The sequence below is a fragment of the Balaenoptera borealis genome (genome assembly GCF_965194805.1).
Source record: "Balaenoptera borealis genome assembly, chromosome: 7".
Taxonomy (NCBI): domain Eukaryota; kingdom Metazoa; phylum Chordata; class Mammalia; order Artiodactyla; family Balaenopteridae; genus Balaenoptera; species Balaenoptera borealis.
The window spans coordinates 85,562,586-85,582,161 of NC_138864.1; the positions used below are offsets into that span (position 1 = coordinate 85,562,586).

The 19,576-nt window shown below is 41.9% G+C and overlaps 1 protein-coding gene across 4 annotated transcripts; it reads right to left on the reverse strand.

The window, feature by feature from the left end:
• Positions 1-1,470: 1,470 nt before the first annotated feature.
• Positions 1,471-18,381, reverse strand: LOC309632217 (retinitis pigmentosa 9 protein-like). Of its 4 annotated transcripts, none has more exons than XM_082399495.1 (6): positions 18,088-18,381; positions 15,601-15,631; positions 14,327-14,456; positions 7,577-7,668; positions 3,489-3,550; positions 1,471-2,482 (listed from the first exon to the last, which is right to left on the reverse strand). In XM_082399495.1, the coding sequence occupies exons 1-6, from the start codon at positions 18,237-18,239 to the stop codon at positions 2,284-2,286; spliced, it is 666 nt and encodes a 221-aa protein (XP_082255621.1). In that variant the 5' UTR covers positions 18,240-18,381; the 3' UTR covers positions 1,471-2,283. The 4 variants fall into 4 exon arrangements, with proteins under 4 accessions (XP_082255621.1, XP_082255619.1, XP_082255622.1 ...); XM_082399496.1 differs by lacking the exon at positions 1,471-2,482 and adding an exon at positions 2,996-3,213; XM_082399493.1 differs by lacking the exons at positions 7,577-7,668; positions 18,088-18,381 and adding an exon at positions 17,708-18,051.
• Between the last annotated feature and the right edge of the window lie 1,195 nt (positions 18,382-19,576).

A 19,576-nucleotide genomic window follows, 5' to 3' on the forward strand; every position in this document is an offset into this window, starting at 1 on the left:
AGGAAACCTTGGGGCTGTTTTACAATTTCGCCTACCACAACCATGATGGCAGGCTGTTAAGATACCTTGGTAAAGGGAGGTCTGGTGGCTTATTTTGACTTCCTTAATAGTAGAGAACTGAGTTTGAGGAAAGAGGTTATAGGATGAAGGAATTTGATTGACAGCTTTATGGGCTCAGCAGTCTGGGAATCAGAACAGAGGAGGAGGAGTTTGGTTTGAGGTTCTTTTGGGTAAGCTGGGCAGAAAAACCACAGGTCAAGGGAGATAACAGGCTTAACTGATGGACCACAGAATGTAGGCCGGAAATAGAAGACAGAGAAACCTGGAGTGAGGGAGAAGGGACAGGAATTAACTTGCAGGGCTACAGTGGATGGAGAGATTCCCATTAAAGCAGAAAGTGGAGAAAGGCTTTAGTAAGAGGTTAAACATTTAGATCAGCGGTTCTTCAAATCTGTTCCCCAAACTGACAGCATCAGCATCATTTGGGAACTTGTTAGAAATGCAAATTCCACAGTCCATTCCAGAATTAGTACAATAAATCAGAAATTCTGAAACTAGGAGTAGGGCATGGGTATCTGTTTTAACAAGCACTCCAGGTCATTTTGATGCACCATAAGCTCAAGAATCATTCATATTATTCTTCCGTATTGTAATAGAATATGTTTATCATGAATGGGACTCTAGCAGGAGAAAGAAAATTCCTGGAACGAGAATTTTCTGCTGCATGCTGAGCTAGAAATGCCAAGGATAAGTGTAAGGCACTGCTTGAATTAACTGGACTTAGGGTTTTCAGGAAGAGCAAGTCCTGGGCCATTCCAGCCAATTGTGTTATTGAGATAAACTTTCCAAGGCCAAGACTAGGAGCAGTTACTGAGGAGAACTGGGAAGGAGTCAGCCTGGCCCACATTGGTTATTCTTTAAAGAGGGGGGAATCCAATCCCTACGAAAAAAGGCAGGCAGTGGGAACAGTGAGTTCCTGGGACCCTGAGTGATGAAAACAGCAAGAGACCCTAGTGGAGAGGGAAGGACACTTGCTCATGAGCAAAATCTGGCTCCACTTTGGCTCAGCAAGAACAGACGCCCTCTCCTAGCTGCAGGCACCATCCCAACCTGCTGAGCTGCCTCAGCTGCAGCAGTCAAAGCCAGAAGTTCTCGTGTAGGCTGTGCTTAGCCAACAGGATGAGGATATATTTTGGGATGTGGGTAGCTGACCCAGTACAGTAATTCCTATATCCTTGTAAGTTTTCTGAATCAATTATTCTGGGAATAATAATAATCATGGGACAATGGCAATAAGTGCTAAAGAAGATAAAGACAATGATTGTTCATTGTTATTATAGGATAGCCTTTCCCCCTAAAAAACTCAACCAAACATAACAGGGATTTATGATCTCAAGACTTCTGTGTGCAGCAAAGACCAACATACTTTACACTGTTGATTTAAAAAATGAAAACAACAATGCAGACAAATGTGTGTGGTATGCTAGTATTTGTGTTAAAAAAGAGAAAAAACATTTGCTTGTGATATACAAAACATTTCTGTATGACTTCACAAGAAACTGGTAAAATGGATAGCCATTGGGAAAGGGAACTAAGTAGCTGGGGAAGAGAAGAGGAAAGTTTTTCATGATTAAACCTTATATACCTTTTATAATTTTTTTTTGACCACACTTCGTGGCTTGTAGGATCTCAGTTCCCTGACCAGGGATTGAACCCGGGCCACGGCAGTGAAACGGCCGAGTCCTAACCACTGGACAGCCAAGGAATTCCCCCTATATACCTTTTAAATTTGGACCATATATTATTATGATTCAAAAATAAATGAGTATTTTTTTAAATAAATAAAATAATGAGCTTTTATCCTCAGCGACAGAGGAAAGTCAAGCCTGAAGTCTAAGGCCATTAAGTAGCCCCACCATGGAGGGTGGAAGCTGCGGCAGCACCTGGAGGAGCTTCCTCAGAGATTCCCTTAGTCTGGCCACCCTGCCAGAGGCATTTCTAAGGAATCAGGACCCACAGTGATCTGCAGGGAGGAGAACAATGAGAAAAGCTTTCCAGCCTGAAATCAGCCACTGTCCAGAGCTAGCACCTGGCAAGATACAACTCACTCTCCTGGGGGTCACATCTTTACTGGAAGGTAGGTGAGAATTCACACCTGTGACACCAAATCTCCTCCTCTCTTGGTGTCTCTCTCTCCTATTCCTCTCTGATTCCACATTCCTCTGATCTTTGGCCACAGTGTTTGATTTTTGAGAAGAGAATGTTGAACAAGTCAAGCTCTTGTCATTCTGAGTCTGAACTCTCATTTGACTTGGAAGACTTATGCTTTCGTTTTTTCTTCTTTTTCTTTTCTTTCTTCTTTTTCTTATGCTTCTCTTTCTTCTTCTTTTTCTTGTGTTTCTCTTTACGTTCTGAGGAACTGGAGCTGCTCCCATCTTCATCTGATGTTGAATCCTCCAGTAACTGTTTTAACTGTTGTATCCTAAACACATAAGATTGACCAAAGAAACATATTCAATGTAACTTAAAAAATTCTTTTAGATAAAAATATAAGAACAGTAGTGATGTCACAAATCATCACCTCATTAAAGACAGTACTTATTTTTATTTTTGCATGTTTTCCCCATTCTTGCCTACATCCACACCTATTTTACATGACTGTAACCAGTGTACAAGCCATTTTGTATTCTCAAGTTCATACTAGGCAATCTACCTCCTCAACAATTATAATTCAATATCACCAATTTGAAAAAAAAAAAAAAACCTCTTGTTTTTTCACCCTATCTTTATTCATGTCTAAGAATAATTTTTAACAATAGCTCAAATCCTTAAAGCTGCTGGAGAAGATAAAGTAAGCATACGAAAGAGAATCAATCATATAGCAGAACTAGATACCACAATGTGGGTTGCCAACATCAACTATCAGTGACATGAGTGGGCTGGGAGAAGCCCACTGCTTTTTTTCTTTTTTTTTTTTAATAAATTTTAATAACGGTTCTTTTCTAAATTAATTAATTTATTTTTGGCTGCATTGGGTCTTCGTTGCTGCGCGCGGGCTTTCTCTAGTTGCAGAGAGAGGGGGCTACTCTTCGTTGCGGTGCACGGGCTTCTCACTGCGGTGGCTTCTCCTGTTGCGGAGCACGGGCTCTAGGCGCGCGGGCTTCAGTAGTTGTGGTGCACAGACTTAGTTGCTCTGCGGCATGTGGAATCTTCCTGGACCAGGGATTGAACCCATGTCCCCTGCATCTTAACCACTGCGCCACCAGGGAAGTCCCAAAGCCCACTGCTTTAAGTTAACCCAAGTAGAACAGGCTGGCCTGCTCATTCCCCACATACTGGCCTTTTCAGGGATTACTCCTGCTCTCCTAACATTTCACAATTAAAATACCATATTTATTAAACCATTTCTCTAATATTGGAATGGTTGTTTCCAACTTCATGTAATTTCGGACTTTAAGAGGATATTGTTATCATCAGGACAACCTCACCTTACATCCTTTTCATGTCTTTTATTCTCTCGTATGATGTCATACATGGGATCTTCATGTGCCTTAAGGGTGAGAAAAGGTTAAGGTTGGGTTAGGCTTCATGGGTTGTTAGTTAATTAAACATTAAATCCCTGTTACTAAAAGCCAGTTATTCTTTTCCAGTTTGGTTGTTCAAATGTTCTAATCCTTCCTAAGGGTCACCAGAACTGCAAACTCCCTGAAGCTGTGAAAAGCATTTTCCAATTAGAAAAATACAGAAGGGAATTCCCCAGTGGTTAGGACTCCAGGCTTTCATTGCGGAGGGCCTGGTTTCAATCCCTGATCAGGGAACTAGGATCCCACAAGCCACGCAGAGTGGTCAAAAAAAGAGGGACTTCCCTGGTGGTCTGGTGGGTAAGACTCCACACTCCCAATTCAGGGAGCCCGGGTTCAATCCCTGCTCGGGGAACTAGATCCCACGTGCATGCCGCAACTAAGAGTCCGCATGTTGCAACAAAAGATCCCGCACGCCGCAACGAAGATCCCGTGTGCCGCCGCAACTAAGACCCAGCGCAGCCAAAATAAATAAATAAATAAATAAATAAGTATTTTTAAAAAGAGAAAAATACAGTATATAATTTAAATATCCTTTTTTTTAAAAAGACTTTTGAAGTTTGTTTTTTTTAAAAAAAATTTTATTTATTTATTTATTTATTTATGGCTGTGCTGGGTCTTTGTTTCTGTGCGAGGGCTTTCTCTAATTGCGGCAAGCGGGAGCCACTCTTCATCGCGGTGCGCGGGCCTCTCACTATCGCAGCCTCTCCTGTTGCGGAGCACAGGCTCCAGACGCGCAGGCTCAGCAATTGTGGCTCACGGTCCCAGCCGCTCCGCGGCATGCGGGATCCTCCCAGACCAGGGCCCGAACCCATGTCCCCTGCATTGGCAGGCAGACTCCCAACCACTGTGCCACCAGGGAAGCCCCTAAATATCTTTTATAAAGAAATAAACCATGGCAGAATCATGAAAAACTATTCAAGGAAGAAATATTGAGGCAATTCTCTTTGTTCTATGTGGATACATGACCAAGAAATAGTATTAAGAAAAACAAGTGAATTATAAAATTATATATAACAATGAAACATTTATAGGTATGCAAAAATATATAAGTATCCCAAACAAAGTCTGGAAGTATACTGGAGGTATAGATAATTTTAAATGATTTGAATTTCTTAAAACTAAGAACACGTATGGGAAATGTTATGGTATATGAATTATCTCATTTTAAAAAAGAATAAATGTTTAAATGTTTATTACAGAAATTTTAGATATCATCAGAAAATTAAGTTTTTAAAAACTATCTACTACTTCACTACCCAGGGATAACAGTAATATTAACATTCGGTCTCTCTTTTTCTTTTTTTTTTTTTTTTTTTGGCTGCACCACGCAGCTTGTAAAATCTTAGTTCCCTGTCCAGGAATTGAACCTGCACCCACGGCAATGAGAGCGCTGAGTCCTAACCACTGGACCACCAGGGAATTCCCTGGCCTCTCTTTTTATTTATTGGACGCATTGGGTCTTTTGTATTTTTTTTTTTAATTTATTTTTGGCTGCATCGGGTCTTCGTTGCTGCTTTCTCTAGTTGTGGCGAGCGGGGGCTACTCTTCACTGCGGTGCATGGGCTCTAGGCACTCGGGCTTCAGTAGTTGTGGCTCGCGGGCTCTAGAGCACAGGCTCAGTAGTTGTGGCGCACGAGCTTAGCTGCTCCGCGGCATGTGGGATCTTCCCGGACCAGGGATTGAACCCGTGTCCCCTGCATTGGCAGGCGGATTCTTAACCACTGTGCCACCAGGGAAGTCCCGCACTGGCTCTTAGTTGCGGCACACAAGATCTTTGTTGAAGCATGCGGGATTTTCAGTTGCGGCATGCAGGATCTTTTGTTGTGGTGCATGGGCTTCTCTCTAGTGGTGGTGTGCAGGTTTTTCTCTCTCTAGTTGAGGCGTGTGGGCTCAGTTGCAGTGCGCAGGCTTAGTTGCCCTGCGGCATGTGGGATCTTAGCTCCCAGACCAGGGATCGAACCCGTGTCCCCTGCATTGGAAGGCGGATTCTTCACCACTGGACCACCAGGGAAGTCCCTGGTCTCTCTTTTTAAATCATTATTCATAATTTATGAAAAATTATAATCATACCATTTATATATAAAACTCTACTACTTTTCACTTATGTTTTCATAAACATTTTCTCATGATATTACACATTCTTCTAAAACACAATTCCTAATGGCTAAATAATTTCTGTTACAGTAATTTATGTTGATATGTTGGACTATTAAGGTGTTTCCTATTTTTCTTTAGCTCCCATTTTTCTAACCATATAAATAATAATGAAAGCTATCCTTATACATACATAAACAGTTGTGTATATATTAATGTTCTCTTACATCCTTAAGGTAAATTAAAGTGGGATTTCTGAGGCAAAATGAGTATGTTTAAAGTTTTTGAGATTTATCACCAAACTATGTTCTATAGTATCTGTAAAAATTGTCATTCCACCTAAAAGTAGAATGATTGATCCAAAATAAGTTATTTCAGATTATTAAAATGAAAACACAACATCTTAAAATGTGTTAAAAACTGGAGAATGGGGCTTCCCTGGTGACGCAGTGGTTAAGAATCCACCTGCCAACGCAAGAGACACGGGTTCGATCCCTGGTCTGGGAAGATCCCACATGCCGCAGAGCAACTAAGCCCACACACCACAGTTACTAAGCCTGCACTCGAGAGCCCGTGAGCCACAACTACTGAGGCTGCATGCTGCAACTACTGAAGCCCGTGTGCCTAGAGCCTGTGCTCTGCAACAAAGAGAAGCCACCGCAATAAGAAGCCTGCGCACCACAACAAAGAGTAGCCCCCTGCTCACTGCATCTAGCGAAAGCCTGTGCACAGCAACAAAGACCCAACGCAGCCAAAAAATAAAATTAGAAAACAAAACAAAACAAAACAAAAACTGGAGAATGTTGACTCCAGTTTGATATATGTTGATAACCTCAGTACATCCAGACAGCTACATATTTCACTTGACAGAAGCAGTTACTGAATGGAGAATTTACACCCCTGGGAAGTGACTCTGTTAAAATAAGGTGAGGAAATGATAATTTTACTGTCATGTAAAGAGCAAATATAATTTATATATACACTTCTAGCTTATAGTTTAAGACATATAATCTTCAGGTAAAGCCTGGAAAACTAAAACCCTCATTTTAGTTATGAAACATGATTTTTTTATACAATAAGTTAAAAAAAAGTGATTGAATAAATAACAATGTCTGCTTCAGAAAAAGAATCACTATTCCCAAGGTATAACACCTTAATAAGAAGTTTACAAATAACACCTTAATAAGAAGTTTTTTGTTAAGAACTAATCTGTCACACAAATGTACAGGCATGCCTCATTTTACTGCACTTCACTTTACTGCACTTGGCAGATACTGCGTTTTTTACAAGTTGAAGGTTTGTGGCAACTCTGTGTTGAGCAAGTATATCAGCATCATTTTTCCAACAGTATTTGCTCACACCATGTCACTGTGTCACATTTTGGTAATTCTCACAATATTTCAAACTTTTCATTATTATTACATTTGTTAGGGTGATCTGTGATCAGTGATCTTTGATGTTAGTACTACAACTCTCTGAAGGCTCAGATGATGGTTAGCGTTTTTTAGCAAGAAAATATTTTAAATTAAGTTATGTAATTTGTTTTTTTAGACAGAATGCTATTGCATACTTAACAGAATACAGTATAGAGTTAACATGACTTTTATATGTGTTGGGAAATTTAAAAATTCATGTCATTCAAAAAAAAAAAAAATTCATGTCATTCACTATATTGTGATATTTGCTTTATTGAGGTTCTAGATATTGCTAGAACCAAACCTGCAACATCTCTGAGGTATGCCTGTAATTTAACACAAATGTAGTTAACACCCGATACTTTGGCCAAATGACTTCTGGGAATGTATTTTGTGTGAATTTGCAGTTCACTGTTAGTACCTAATCATCTGATATTCACTATCTCTCATAAATGTAAATTGATATGGTAGGGTTCTACTTACTACTATGAACTGTTCTAACTTTTGGTTGCCTTTGATAAAAAAAGGGCATTCTTTGTCGCCTGTTCGGTGACCATATCGTTTACAGCGCCAACCTGAAAACAAAGAAAAGAGGAAATATTTCTGTAAGATAACACAGTTTCCTTTAATGAAGACAAAGGATCAGTAGATCATATTAGTTTTTCTTCATTAAACTCCAATTCTAAAAGCAAATGCAATCAGTGAATGAACCATGTAAGATCCTAAAAAACAAAGGGAAACTACAGATCTTCCTTGAGTTATGATGGGGTTACATCCCAATAAACCCATCATAAGTTGAAAATACTGTAAGTTGAAAATGCACTTAATACACCTAACCTACTGAACACCATAGCTTAGCCTAGCCTACCTTAAATGCACTCAGAACACCTACATTAGCCTACAATTGGGCAAAATCATCTAACACAAAGCCTGTTTTGTAATAAAGTGATGAATTTCTCATGTAATTTATTGAATACTGTACTGAAAGTTAAAAACAAAATGGTTGTATGGGCAGATAATTTTGAGAGCTGGATCTCAGGAAACCATTGAAAAACAATGAAGTTTGGGGGTTCTCTGTTGACTGCCTCTGAGCTGTCCCTGTCTTTATCTCTCCCAACATTTAAAGTTCAGGGAAGGAGGATAACACTCCTTCAAACCAATGTCTTTCTTTGTGTTCAAAACCCTCTTGCCTTTAAAGGAAAGGTGATCCTTACTGTTCAAAATGTGGTCCATGTCAACAACACATGGGAGATTGGTAGAAATGCACAGTATTAGGCCTATCCCAGAAACACTGACACATACTTGGAGTTCAAAAGACTTATTGGTGATGTGTAGACATATTAAAGTTTGAGAACCACTGTTCTAGATAATACTACAATCACTAAAATCAATGAAAGTATGCATATGTATATATATATATCTTGTTTGGAATGAGTCCAAATTTTGTGGTGCCTGAGCTTAAATTATTTGGTGGGGGTGGGGATGGAAGGGGCTCTTCAGGAAAAACAAAAATCTTGCCTTGGCAAATTTTGCAAAATCATATGACCATAATCAACACATCACTATGGTTCCTGCAGGTCTTTGAAAGACACAAGTGAGGGGCCCTGAAACTTAAGCTTCATTTACTTCTTGGTAAAACTGGATCTGGTCCCAACCCAAACTTTTATTTTCCAAGTCAATGCAAATAACTATAAAATACTAAGTGAAATGCAACTAACCACCCCATCAAACAGAGCAGTGGTTTTCAAACTTTAAAAAAAAGCCACAGACTTCTGGGTAAAGATGACAGACTGAACACATTCGTCTCCTTTCATTTCCTTCCTGAGATTCTATAAAAATGACAATGAAGAGAATTCTTTTCAAAAGGAATAATCCAGTAAGTATTTCAAGAAGGGCCAAGTAACAACCTCCATAAATCTGTTCCTCCGTAGAAGCACTGGAAATAGTTGCAAATTTTTCCAAATCAAGTTATCCGAAACCTTGAAAATTAACCAAAGGCTTGCCACAATCTAAAGAGTATTAATTAAAGAAACCCTACTGAGCCTTGGTAAGAACAGCAGGATTTCTGGCGTTTTAACTGGGCTTACTCCCAACCCCTACTTCCACAACAGTCTTAAAAACAAGCAGCCATGCAACCATGACAGCTGTGAAAAGCAGCAGTGTCACACCCACTGAAGAGGGAAGACTGGATTTTGAGCACCTCAAAAAGCCCTGACTTCAGAGCACAGAGCCACGCTGGCAGGGTATTGTTGCTATCTGACTAGTCATGTAGTTTGCTCTACAGAAAAAGCCCTACCCCAGGATATTTGTCAAAAATAGTCACTTGCAATTGTTTAACATCACAGCTTATTATGGCTGTGATATCACTGGGTAAACAAGAGCCCAGCCAAAAGTTTAAAAGGAAGATCTGGGGAATGAGATGTCCATAGAGGGCTCTCAAAAATTCTGACATAATTCTGGGAAGCTAGAAGACTATACACATGTGTAAGGCTGTGTGCATGCATAGTAAAGGCCTGAGAAGGCCTTTTTTTTCACTTCTGACTCACTGTTAAGGCTCTGTGCAAGCAGGCACTAAAGGCTAAGGCAGACATGTAAACCAAACCACATGAGCATTTGAAGCCTGTCTTAAGACACACATATAACCTCTTGGCAAAGGGGAGAAGGCTTCTTAGATCAATGCATTCAAGGAAATCTCTGTTGTATTATTAGCTGACCTCTAAGCTAACAGAGGAGACTTCAGTGGCCATACACTACAGGGAATACAGATTTACCGAATTAGTCCAGGAAAGTCACTAAAAATACAAAAAGGAACAATAAAACCTGGGTAGAAGGGAGAATCTGATTTCCAGACCACCTTATATTATCTAAAATGGGCAGTTTTCACCAAAAAATTGCAAAACACACAAAGCAACAGCAAGTCCAGATACTGGACTTACTAGACAGAGACTTTAAATCAGCTATTATAAATAAGTTCAAAGAACTAAAGGAAGTTATGTCTAAAGAATTAAAGAAAAGTATGAAAGTGATGTCATAACAGATGGAGATTATTAATAAAGGGATACAAATTATAAAAATTAATAAAAAAGAAATTCTGGAGTTGAAAAGCACAATAATCAAACTGAAAAATTAACTGGAAGTTCTTAACAGCAGATTTATGATGGCAGAACAAAGAATAAGCAAACCTGAAGATAGGTAACAACTGAGATTATCCAGTTTGAGGAACAGAAAGAAAAAAGAATGAAGAAAACTGGCCAGTCTCAGAGACCTGTGGGATACCATCAAGATTCACAGCATATGCATAAAGAGAATCTCAGAAAGAAAGGAGTGCTAGAGAGTGTAAAATGTTTGAAAAAATAATGGCCAAAAACTTCCCCAATTTGATGAAAAACATTAATCTACAAATCCACGAAGCTCAATGAACTCCAAGTAGAATGAGTTCAAAGAGATCCATCATAGGCAAACTGTTAAAAAGCCAAAGATAACAAGAAAATTTTAAAAGCAATGAAAGAAAAACTACTCATCACATATAAACAATCCTCAATGAGATTATCAGATGACTTCTTATCACAAACCATGGAGACCAGAAGGCAGTAGAATAACATATTCAAAGTGCTGAAAGAAAGACTATTAAGCAAGAATTCTATAGCCAGCAAAATTATCCTTCAGAAATAAAAGGGGACTTAAAGTTCAGATAAACAAAATCTGAAAATTTATTGCTAATGGACTTGCCCTACAAAAAATAACAAAGCTGAAATGATGAAAGAATATTAGGCAGTTACTCAAATCCACAGGAAATACACAGCACCAGTAAAGGTAACTACATACATAATTATAAAAGACAGTATAAATAATTTTTTGTAATTCTTTTATTCTCCTATCCCATTTTAAAACAACTACATAGAGAAATAATTATAAAACAGGGATGATGAGCTTATAATATATAAAAATAATTTGTATGACAATATTACCACAAAGGAGGGGGAGAGAATGGAGCTGTATAGGAACAAAGTTTCTGTATTCTATTGAAATTACATTAGCATTAATCTTAATGAAAATCAAAAGGCAGGTATTGGCAGAATGGATAAAAAAATGTTTTCCAAGTACAACAGACAAACTTTAGATTCAAAGACAAAATTAAATTGAAGGTAAGAGGATGAAAAGAGATACAAATAAAGCAGTGTTTACAGGAAATTTATAGCTTTAAATACCAATATTAGAAAGGAACAAAGATCTCAAATAAATAATCTAAAGTTCAGTTTAAAAATCTAACTGAAAGAGAGCTGGAGTGGCTATACTAATATTAGAGAAAACAGACTCAAAGGCAAAAATTGTTACAAGAGACAAATATTGACATTTTATAATGATATAAGGGTCAATCCATCAAGAGGATATAACACTTATAAACATATATGCACCTAACAACAGAGTTCCAAATAGATGCAGCAAAAATGGACAGAACTGAAGGGAAAACTAGACAATGCAACAATAATAGAGACTTCAATATTCCACAATGGACAAAACAACTAGAGAGAATATCAACAATGAAATAGAAGACTTCAACAATACTATAAACCAGCTAGACCTCACAGATATCTGTAGAACATCTGACCACCCCAAAAGAGCAGAATACACACTTTTGAATCCCACATGGAACATTATCCAGAATAGAGCATAGGCTAGGCTATAAAACAAGAATTAATAAATTTAAAAGGATTCAAACCGGGACTTCCCTGGTGGCGCAGTGGTTAAGACTCCGTGCTCCCAATTCAGGGGGCCTGGGTTCGATCCCTGGTCAGGGAACTAGATCCCACATGCATGCCACAACTAAGGAGCCTGCAAGCCGCAACTAAGGAGCCCACGTGCTGCAACTAAGGAGCACGCATGCCGCAACTAAAGGAGCTGGTGAGCCACAACTAAGGAGCCCGCCTGCTGCAACTAAAACCCAGCACAACCAAATAAGTAAATAAAATAAATACTTAAAAATAAAATAAAATAAGGATTCAAACCATACAAAGTATGTTTTCCAACCACAAAGAAGACAAATTAGAAAGCAATGATAGTAGGAAACTTCGGGAATCTACAAATATGTAGAAATTAAACAACACATTTCTAAACAACCCATGGGTCAAAGAAGAAATTTCAAGGAAAATCAGCAAGTATTTTGATTTGAACGACAATTAAACATAACATATGAGATGCAGATAAAGCAGTGCTTAGAGGGAAATGTAGAGCTTTAAATGCCTATATTAGAAAAGAATGGGGCTTCCCTGGTGGCGCAGTGGTTGAGAATCTGCCTGCCAATGCAGGGGACATGGGTTCGAGCCCTGGTCTGGGAAGATCCCACATGCCGCGGAGCAACTAGGCCCGTGAGCCACAACTACTGAGCCTGCGCGTCTGGAGCCTGTGCTCCGCAACAAGAGAGGCCGCGATAGTGAGAGGCCCAAGCACAGCGATGAAGAGTGGCCCCCGCTTGCTGCAACTAGAGAAAGCCCTCGCACAGAAACGAAGACCCAACACAGCCAAAAATAAATATAAAAATAAATAAATAAATTAAAAAAAAAGACCTAAAGAAGAAATACATGGCGAATATCTTTAAAAAAAAAAAAAGAAAAGAAAAGAATGAAGCTCTCAAATCAATAATCTCAGGTTCAATTAAAAAATCCAGAAAACAAAGAGCGACCCAAACCAAAGGCAAGCAGAAGGAGGAAATAATAATAATGAACTACTGGCATTACTGGCATGTGCTGTGCCATAGATGAACCTCAAAAATATTATGCTTAAAGAAAGAAGCCGGTGGCTTCATGTGGCAATGAAGATCCTGCGTGTGGCAACGAAGATCCTGGGTGCTGCAACTAAGACCCAGCACAGCCAAATAAATAAATAAATAATTTAAAAAAATACTAAATGCTAAATGAAGAGCAGACACCAGAAAATTGAATTCTAAGCCACCAGAGGGGAGAACGGAGAATCAGCACAATTTCTATTTGCAGAACCTCCAAAGAGCTTAGGAACTGAGCTCTGAGCACCAGATACCTCTAAAAGTAAAGGTAAAGGAGGAGCTGAAATAAGGAGGATTGATGAAAAGTCCAAGGGCAACTCTTACTAGCCCCGGTGGAAGGAAGTTTATTGTCTGAAAAAGGTAAAGCATAGATCTCTGGCAAAATGACATCAGATACATGTGAAGGCAAGGTGCCACAGTAAATATAGAAGATTACATGAACAAATAAAAAGTAAATGGCAAGATTTCCCAGCCTTCTTGCTCCAATCAGATCCCACAACACTAGCAGCTTGGCCTTGACCCTCCAGGAAGGAGCCTTCTTCTCTAGGAAAATATAACCCACCCCAAGAAGAAAAACCTACAGGTACTGACCTCACAAGTTCCCAATTGACAGGACTAGAAAGATCACCCTCCAGTGAAACTCAGCAAGCCCCACTCACACACTTAGAGCTCCTAATCCACTTTTTAATCTCCCAATGATGAGCAATAACTGTGGTTGCCAGTCTCAAAGATGGACCCCAAAATCCCTGACTTCTAAAAAGCATGCCCTCCTATATTCCCTGCCACCCTGAATAAGGCTAACTGTTGTAACCTAGGTACTGGAAAAAGGATGATGTGTGAATGGAGGCAAAGAGACTGCAAATCGCTATTTTAATTATGTGCGTGAAGAATCTTTGTACAAACAAATGTCTTTAAAGACAGCTGTATCCCTTTTTCAAACGCCGTCTTACGCTGGATGAAGGTGCTGCTGCTCTGGTGCGGTGGAGGGTGTGCACACAGAGCTCTACCTGTTCCAGACCCGCCCTCTGTGGCCCAGAGCTCCTCTCAGGTTACCTGCATAAAACCTCAACACCTCTGATGAGGATGACTGACTGAGGCAAGACCCAAGGGACCACCCTCCAGTGCATCCCTTGTCCCCCATGGCATTTCTACATGGAATATCCTTTCTGTTACAGGAATATTACTGAAGCGTATACTCCGCAGGCAGCTACGGCCCTGTGGAAGACCATTACCCTTACAGCCAGAAGCCCTGGAGTCAAAGCACTGCTCTGCCTCTTACCCCAAAACACTTAATAACATATGCAAGGCGGCTTCCTCATCTATAGCACAGAGATCATGCCCTGACTTTAGCAGGGCTGTGGTGAGAATGAATCAAAAGAAGTGAACTTGTTTGTAAACAGTGGTCTATAACTTGCATGTATTGAGGGTGTTACTTGAAACCCTTCCACACTCACACTGCATGACTTTGACTTCTTTCCCCAGTGGCATCCAAAGTCCTTTGGTTGGTGCGTGGGCCAGAAATTCCCTGGCATGTTCATTGCCTGGGACATCTGGTATACAGTCTTCTGGCTTAGTCTCATCTTCCTGAAAAAGGAAACAGTGTGTAAGCTATGTGACAAAAAAGCACCGGAACTCTCTCCCACCTGTTTGAGAACACAGCACTGCCTGGCTTTCTCATGGGCTGGAGATCCCAATGTCATCATGAGTTACCCTCTGAAGAGCTAGAAAGAAAGACAAATCATAACTGACAGAAAAAACGGAAGTAACTATACTAGAAGAGCTAGCTATGCCACAAAAACAAAGTAGCTGTTTTTAGAGAAAAGTTACTAGTGTTTACATAGGATTGATCTGTGAGCTCCAAATTCTGATTCTAGATCACAAAAATTAGATTCTAAGATCACAAAAAGTTTTCTGCTAACTTAAAAGCTTTGTGGAATGAGGCAGAATATAGAGTTAAACAAGTGAGGTTTCCTGGAATAATAAGAACACTGTGTTAGAGTAAAATAGATTATTAGACCTTGAAGGCCACTGTCATGTTTCATAATCTCATACATGCCGTATTTGTGAGATGTATTTTCATTACCAAATAACTGCACTATATAACTAAGGTGCTGTTTTTTTACCTTATGATTTTTTCAAGTTTCCACGAATATTAAATTTATAGTGGAAGAATGTTTTCTAAAAATCTTTTTTTTAAGTTGAAAGTTACCAAACAGAAAAGGTTACTTTGGCCTTAAGTCCTCTAAGTCTCACTCCTGCAGAAAGACACTGACACTGTGGCCAGGGTGCTGGAGGAGGGACTCCTGCAACAGGTAGGGCTGGACTGGATGAGCTTCACGTCTCCTCAGAGTCCAGTGTTCTCTGAGCTGATGACATTCAAGAAATCAGCACCGGGAGGGTCAGAGAAGGAACATGGGGCAGGAGAGCTTTGAGAAGACAGTCACAAGTGAGACAGAAAGAATGGGAGTGAGCGCTGGGGAACACTCGGGGGGGGGCCTGCAGTGGTTTCTTAGGGGACAGACACAAGGCTGATTAAATTTCTGCAAAGGCACAGGCTGTGACAAAGCCCAAAGTGCATGAACCGACTGCCATCTGCAGGGAAGACACAGAACTATCACAAAAGGAGGTTCAAACCTTATGCAGCTGTTTTTCATAACAAGTGACTGAGTCTGAGCACTGAGTCAAATCTGTCTCAGGGAAAAACCAAAAGTACAAACTTCACACTGACCTTGATAAGTCCAGGAGGAGGTTTTTCATAACTAGAAAGGAAAAAAACACTGGTCATCAACCATGTTCATAGGAACGTTAACACATCTCAATCAGCAAAAGGCAACTGCAGACCAAAATGAAAAGGCTTTTTTTTTTTTAGTAAAAACTTAAAACTACATTATAACTAAAACAGTTAATAAAATATGCCGTCAGAAGTCCTATATAAATAAACTGATGCTATTCCACATCCTGCTCGATGTAGAACTTAAATTCACTGAAATCATAACTGGTGCCTTGGCACAGCGATTTTATTTTTGGAAGAAGGGAAAGCAAGAGATTGCAGGGAAAATGTGAGGTAAGAAGAGCCTTGAGGGCCTCCCTGGTGGCGCAGGGGTTAAGAATCCGCCTGCCAATGCAGGGGACACGGGTTTGAGCGCTGGTCCGGGAAGATCCCACATGCCCCGGAGCAACTAAGCCCGTGCACCACAACTACTGAGCCTGCACTCTAGAGCCCGCAAGTCACAACTACTGAGCCCGCGTGCCTAGAGCCTGTGCTCCGCAACAAGAGAAGCCACCGCAACGAGAAGCCCGCGCACCGCAATGAAGAGTAGCCCCTGCTCGCCGCAACTAGAGAAAGCCTGCGTACAGCAACTAAGACCCAACACAGCCCCCCCCCCCAAAAAAAAAGTTATAACAATGTTAACACTGACATTGATTAGGAAAGTTATTATGATGGAGCTATATTGGAAGGATGGAAACAAGAAGGGCAAGTAAGAGAACTAAATCTTTATCTACTATGACAAGAAGTTAACAGATGTCTAAAACTGTTGAGTCAACAAAAACAGTATAAGCATATAATTTAGAAATGTGCAGTTAAATCCAATAAGTAAAAACTAAAAGAGTCTGCACATGGAAGGCTTGGCCTTGTTAGGAGGGAAGGGGGTGGAGGGTTGTGCAGGTTACTCTGGGGGGTAAATGAGGAGTTGGGCAGCCCACCACTATTTTTTGTAGCATTTTTAGTACTATTTGAGTTTTTAAGCTATATACAAGTATTACTCTGGTATGAATTAAACTTAATTAAAATCAAACAAAACCCTGAACTAGAAAAAGCAAATATGTCCATAGCCTAGCCAGTTTCAAATCTGTGAAACTGGAAAAATCCCACTGGTCTGAGAATCACACTCCTGAATTCTGCTGTAATTCTGTTGGCTAATCAGGTCAGTGGCTTAACCACTGAGCCTCCATTTTCTCATCTACAAAACGTTAGCAACTTTCTCTTGTCTGTGAAAAAGCTCTGTGAGCTACAAAATAAACATATAGTATTAACCACCACCTGGCATCCTACAGTTAAAGATACAGAGGGCTGGTGGGGCTAGGCCCTGCCTGAGCCCAGAGTGCCTTGAATGCGCCAGGACTGTGGATGTCAGCAACACGGCACCTGTATCCAAACCACGGCCCACTGACGTGAGACTCAGCTCAAGAGCCACACTGAAAAGAGCAGGCCAGGCTCCAAGCAAGCATGCACTTTGTATCAAAGCTCCCAGAAGGTTAATGAGGGCCTTTCCTTACACGACCGTCTCAGCAATCATAAGAAGGTAGGTAATGGGAAGTGCCTAAAACAGAAATAATTCAGATAACTCAGTGAACACCAAACTTAGTAAAGTCAGACTTCTAAAGCTGATCACAGAACGACAGAAACAAAGAAAAGAACCGCAAGGATCATTAATCCAACCTTCCACCTGATGTTTAAGTCTCCTTTACAACCAACCCTTCTCTCAGGGGTTATCTGGACTCTCTCCAACCCCGGGTAGCTGGGGGAGTACAGTGCCTCCTAGGTCAGGCCACGCTGACCAGCAAGAATCTATGACTCCGGTCCTAATTCTTCTTGTTGAGCTGGAACTGGCCTCTTTGTAGCTTCCACCCTTAACCCTGGTAAAAAAAAAAAACAAAATCCTGGGGACGAGAGAGAAGTCCACGCTCTCTTCTACCTGACAGCTCCTCCCGCAGAGTCAGGGACCAGGCCCTCACCCCACGCTTATTCGTCCCTTCCTCACCGCACTCATGTTACGGGACTGGGCTTTTTCTTCCCTAGTTAACAGCACTAGATGAAAAGAATGGGGATTTACCCAGTTCAGAGCGAGCCCCTTGAACTGAGAAACGGGAAAGGACCCAAGGGCGCAGCCGCACTTCTTCTGTATTCAAATCCTGACCGACACTGACGTCGCCGCGCGAGGAATAAAACCGTCGTTTCCGGCGGGGAAGCGCCCGCCCGCCGCCGCCTCGCGCGCCCGGGACGAGCCTGTGGAGGGAGCCTCCCCGCTCTTCCTCCAGCGGCTGAGAGTCCAGCGTCCCGCAGCCCGGGATCAAAACCCGCACCCGGCTCGCTGGGGTCCGACGGGCCCACCTGCCCACTCGCAGGTCTCCGAACCCTGGCGGGCCCCGCCGCGCGACCCCGGGCCCCGACCCCATTCCTCGCATTAGTCGGGGGCGGGCGTGACGGACTCACAAGGACTCCAGGTGCTTGAGCTGCTGTAGCTGCTGCGCGTCGTGCCGCCGCCGCCTCTGCTCCCGGCGTCGCTGCAGCTCCTGCTCCGGAGGCTCCCGCGGCCGCCGCGCGCCCCCAGTCCCTGAGTCGTCGCGCCCGAGCCGGGACGACATTGCGGCCCCGCGCCGAGCCGCGAAGACCGCACTTCCTCCGCGCCGCGCCGCGTCCGCCCGGCGCCGCAGCGCCCCCTTTCGCCGCCGCTCCGCGGCCCGCTGGGCCGGGCCCAACGTCCCGGCTGAGGCCGCCAGTGCCCCGCCTCCCGACAAGCCGGCCCGACTGCCTCTGCGAGTCCGCGCTCTGAGCGCCCGAACCGTGCTGCGGAGTCAGCGGGTGCCGCAGGCCGGAGCGCGCCCCCTGGCGGCGGCCAGGAGCCCCGGCGCTGTGGATGCTGTGGAGGGAGCCAGAGCTTTCCCTTGGTTCTCTTGAAGTATTCCCTCCAGAAGCCTTCAGGGATGTAAGCTGTTCAGTTGCATAGAAGCCACCATGCTAAGAGGAAGCCCAAGCTAACAAATGGGGAGAGATCACGTGAAGAGGCCCTGAGACAATAAAAAAAGGGATGTCAGGTCAGACCCCACTGTTTAACCACACCCCACCCCTGGTCAGACGACTCCTTGGTGCAAGCCAAAGATAAATCTTAAGGGGCTCACGTCAACCAAGAATTGTTCCTGTCCTGCTGGGGAGGCTTTGTTGCCAGCCAAGTTATGTGCTTAAAATAAAAGAAGAGAAGATGGAAGAAGGAAAAAAGAAAAAAGAAAAGACAACAAACATTATCTAACCACAACCAGTGACCTTATGGCGTGCAAGCAAATAATCTGAAAACTTTAGTATATACTTATATGCAGAAAGCAATTGTGTTGGATTTTTCTCACTTGCAGTTGAAAGAAGTCAATTCAAAGTCAGTTTGCCTAACATAGTGATTTGCTCTCTCAGCAAGAAGACCCAGGGATTGATAATTCCATTTTAGCAAGTATTAGTCAAAATTCTTTTGAAAACAACAATGGACCAAAATCCAAATCAAACTGTTCTAAGAAAAAAAATTAAGTAATTTATGGACTTACATATGTGAAATGTCATGGGATGGGACTTCAGGAATGGCTGGATCTAGGTGCTGAAATGTTATAGTCAGCAATTTCCCAGCTTCACGTTCCTTTGTATTGCTTCATTCTTTGCAGTTTCTCCCATTGTGGGGGCAAAGATGGCCACTGGAAGCCAAAGATGGCCAACAAATTAGCAGCCCCAGCTGGAAGAAACTTTGTTTCTCAGTTCCAATAAGAATTCCATGTATTATACTCATTGGCTTAGCAAGAGTCATGTATTTGTCATGGAAACAATCACTGTAGTCAAGGAGTTGCAGAACACTGACTGCTCATGCCTATGTTACATGTCCACCCTAAATCCGAGGGGTGGATCAGCTTTATCCAAGCCATATAGACTAAGAGAGGGGGAGGGG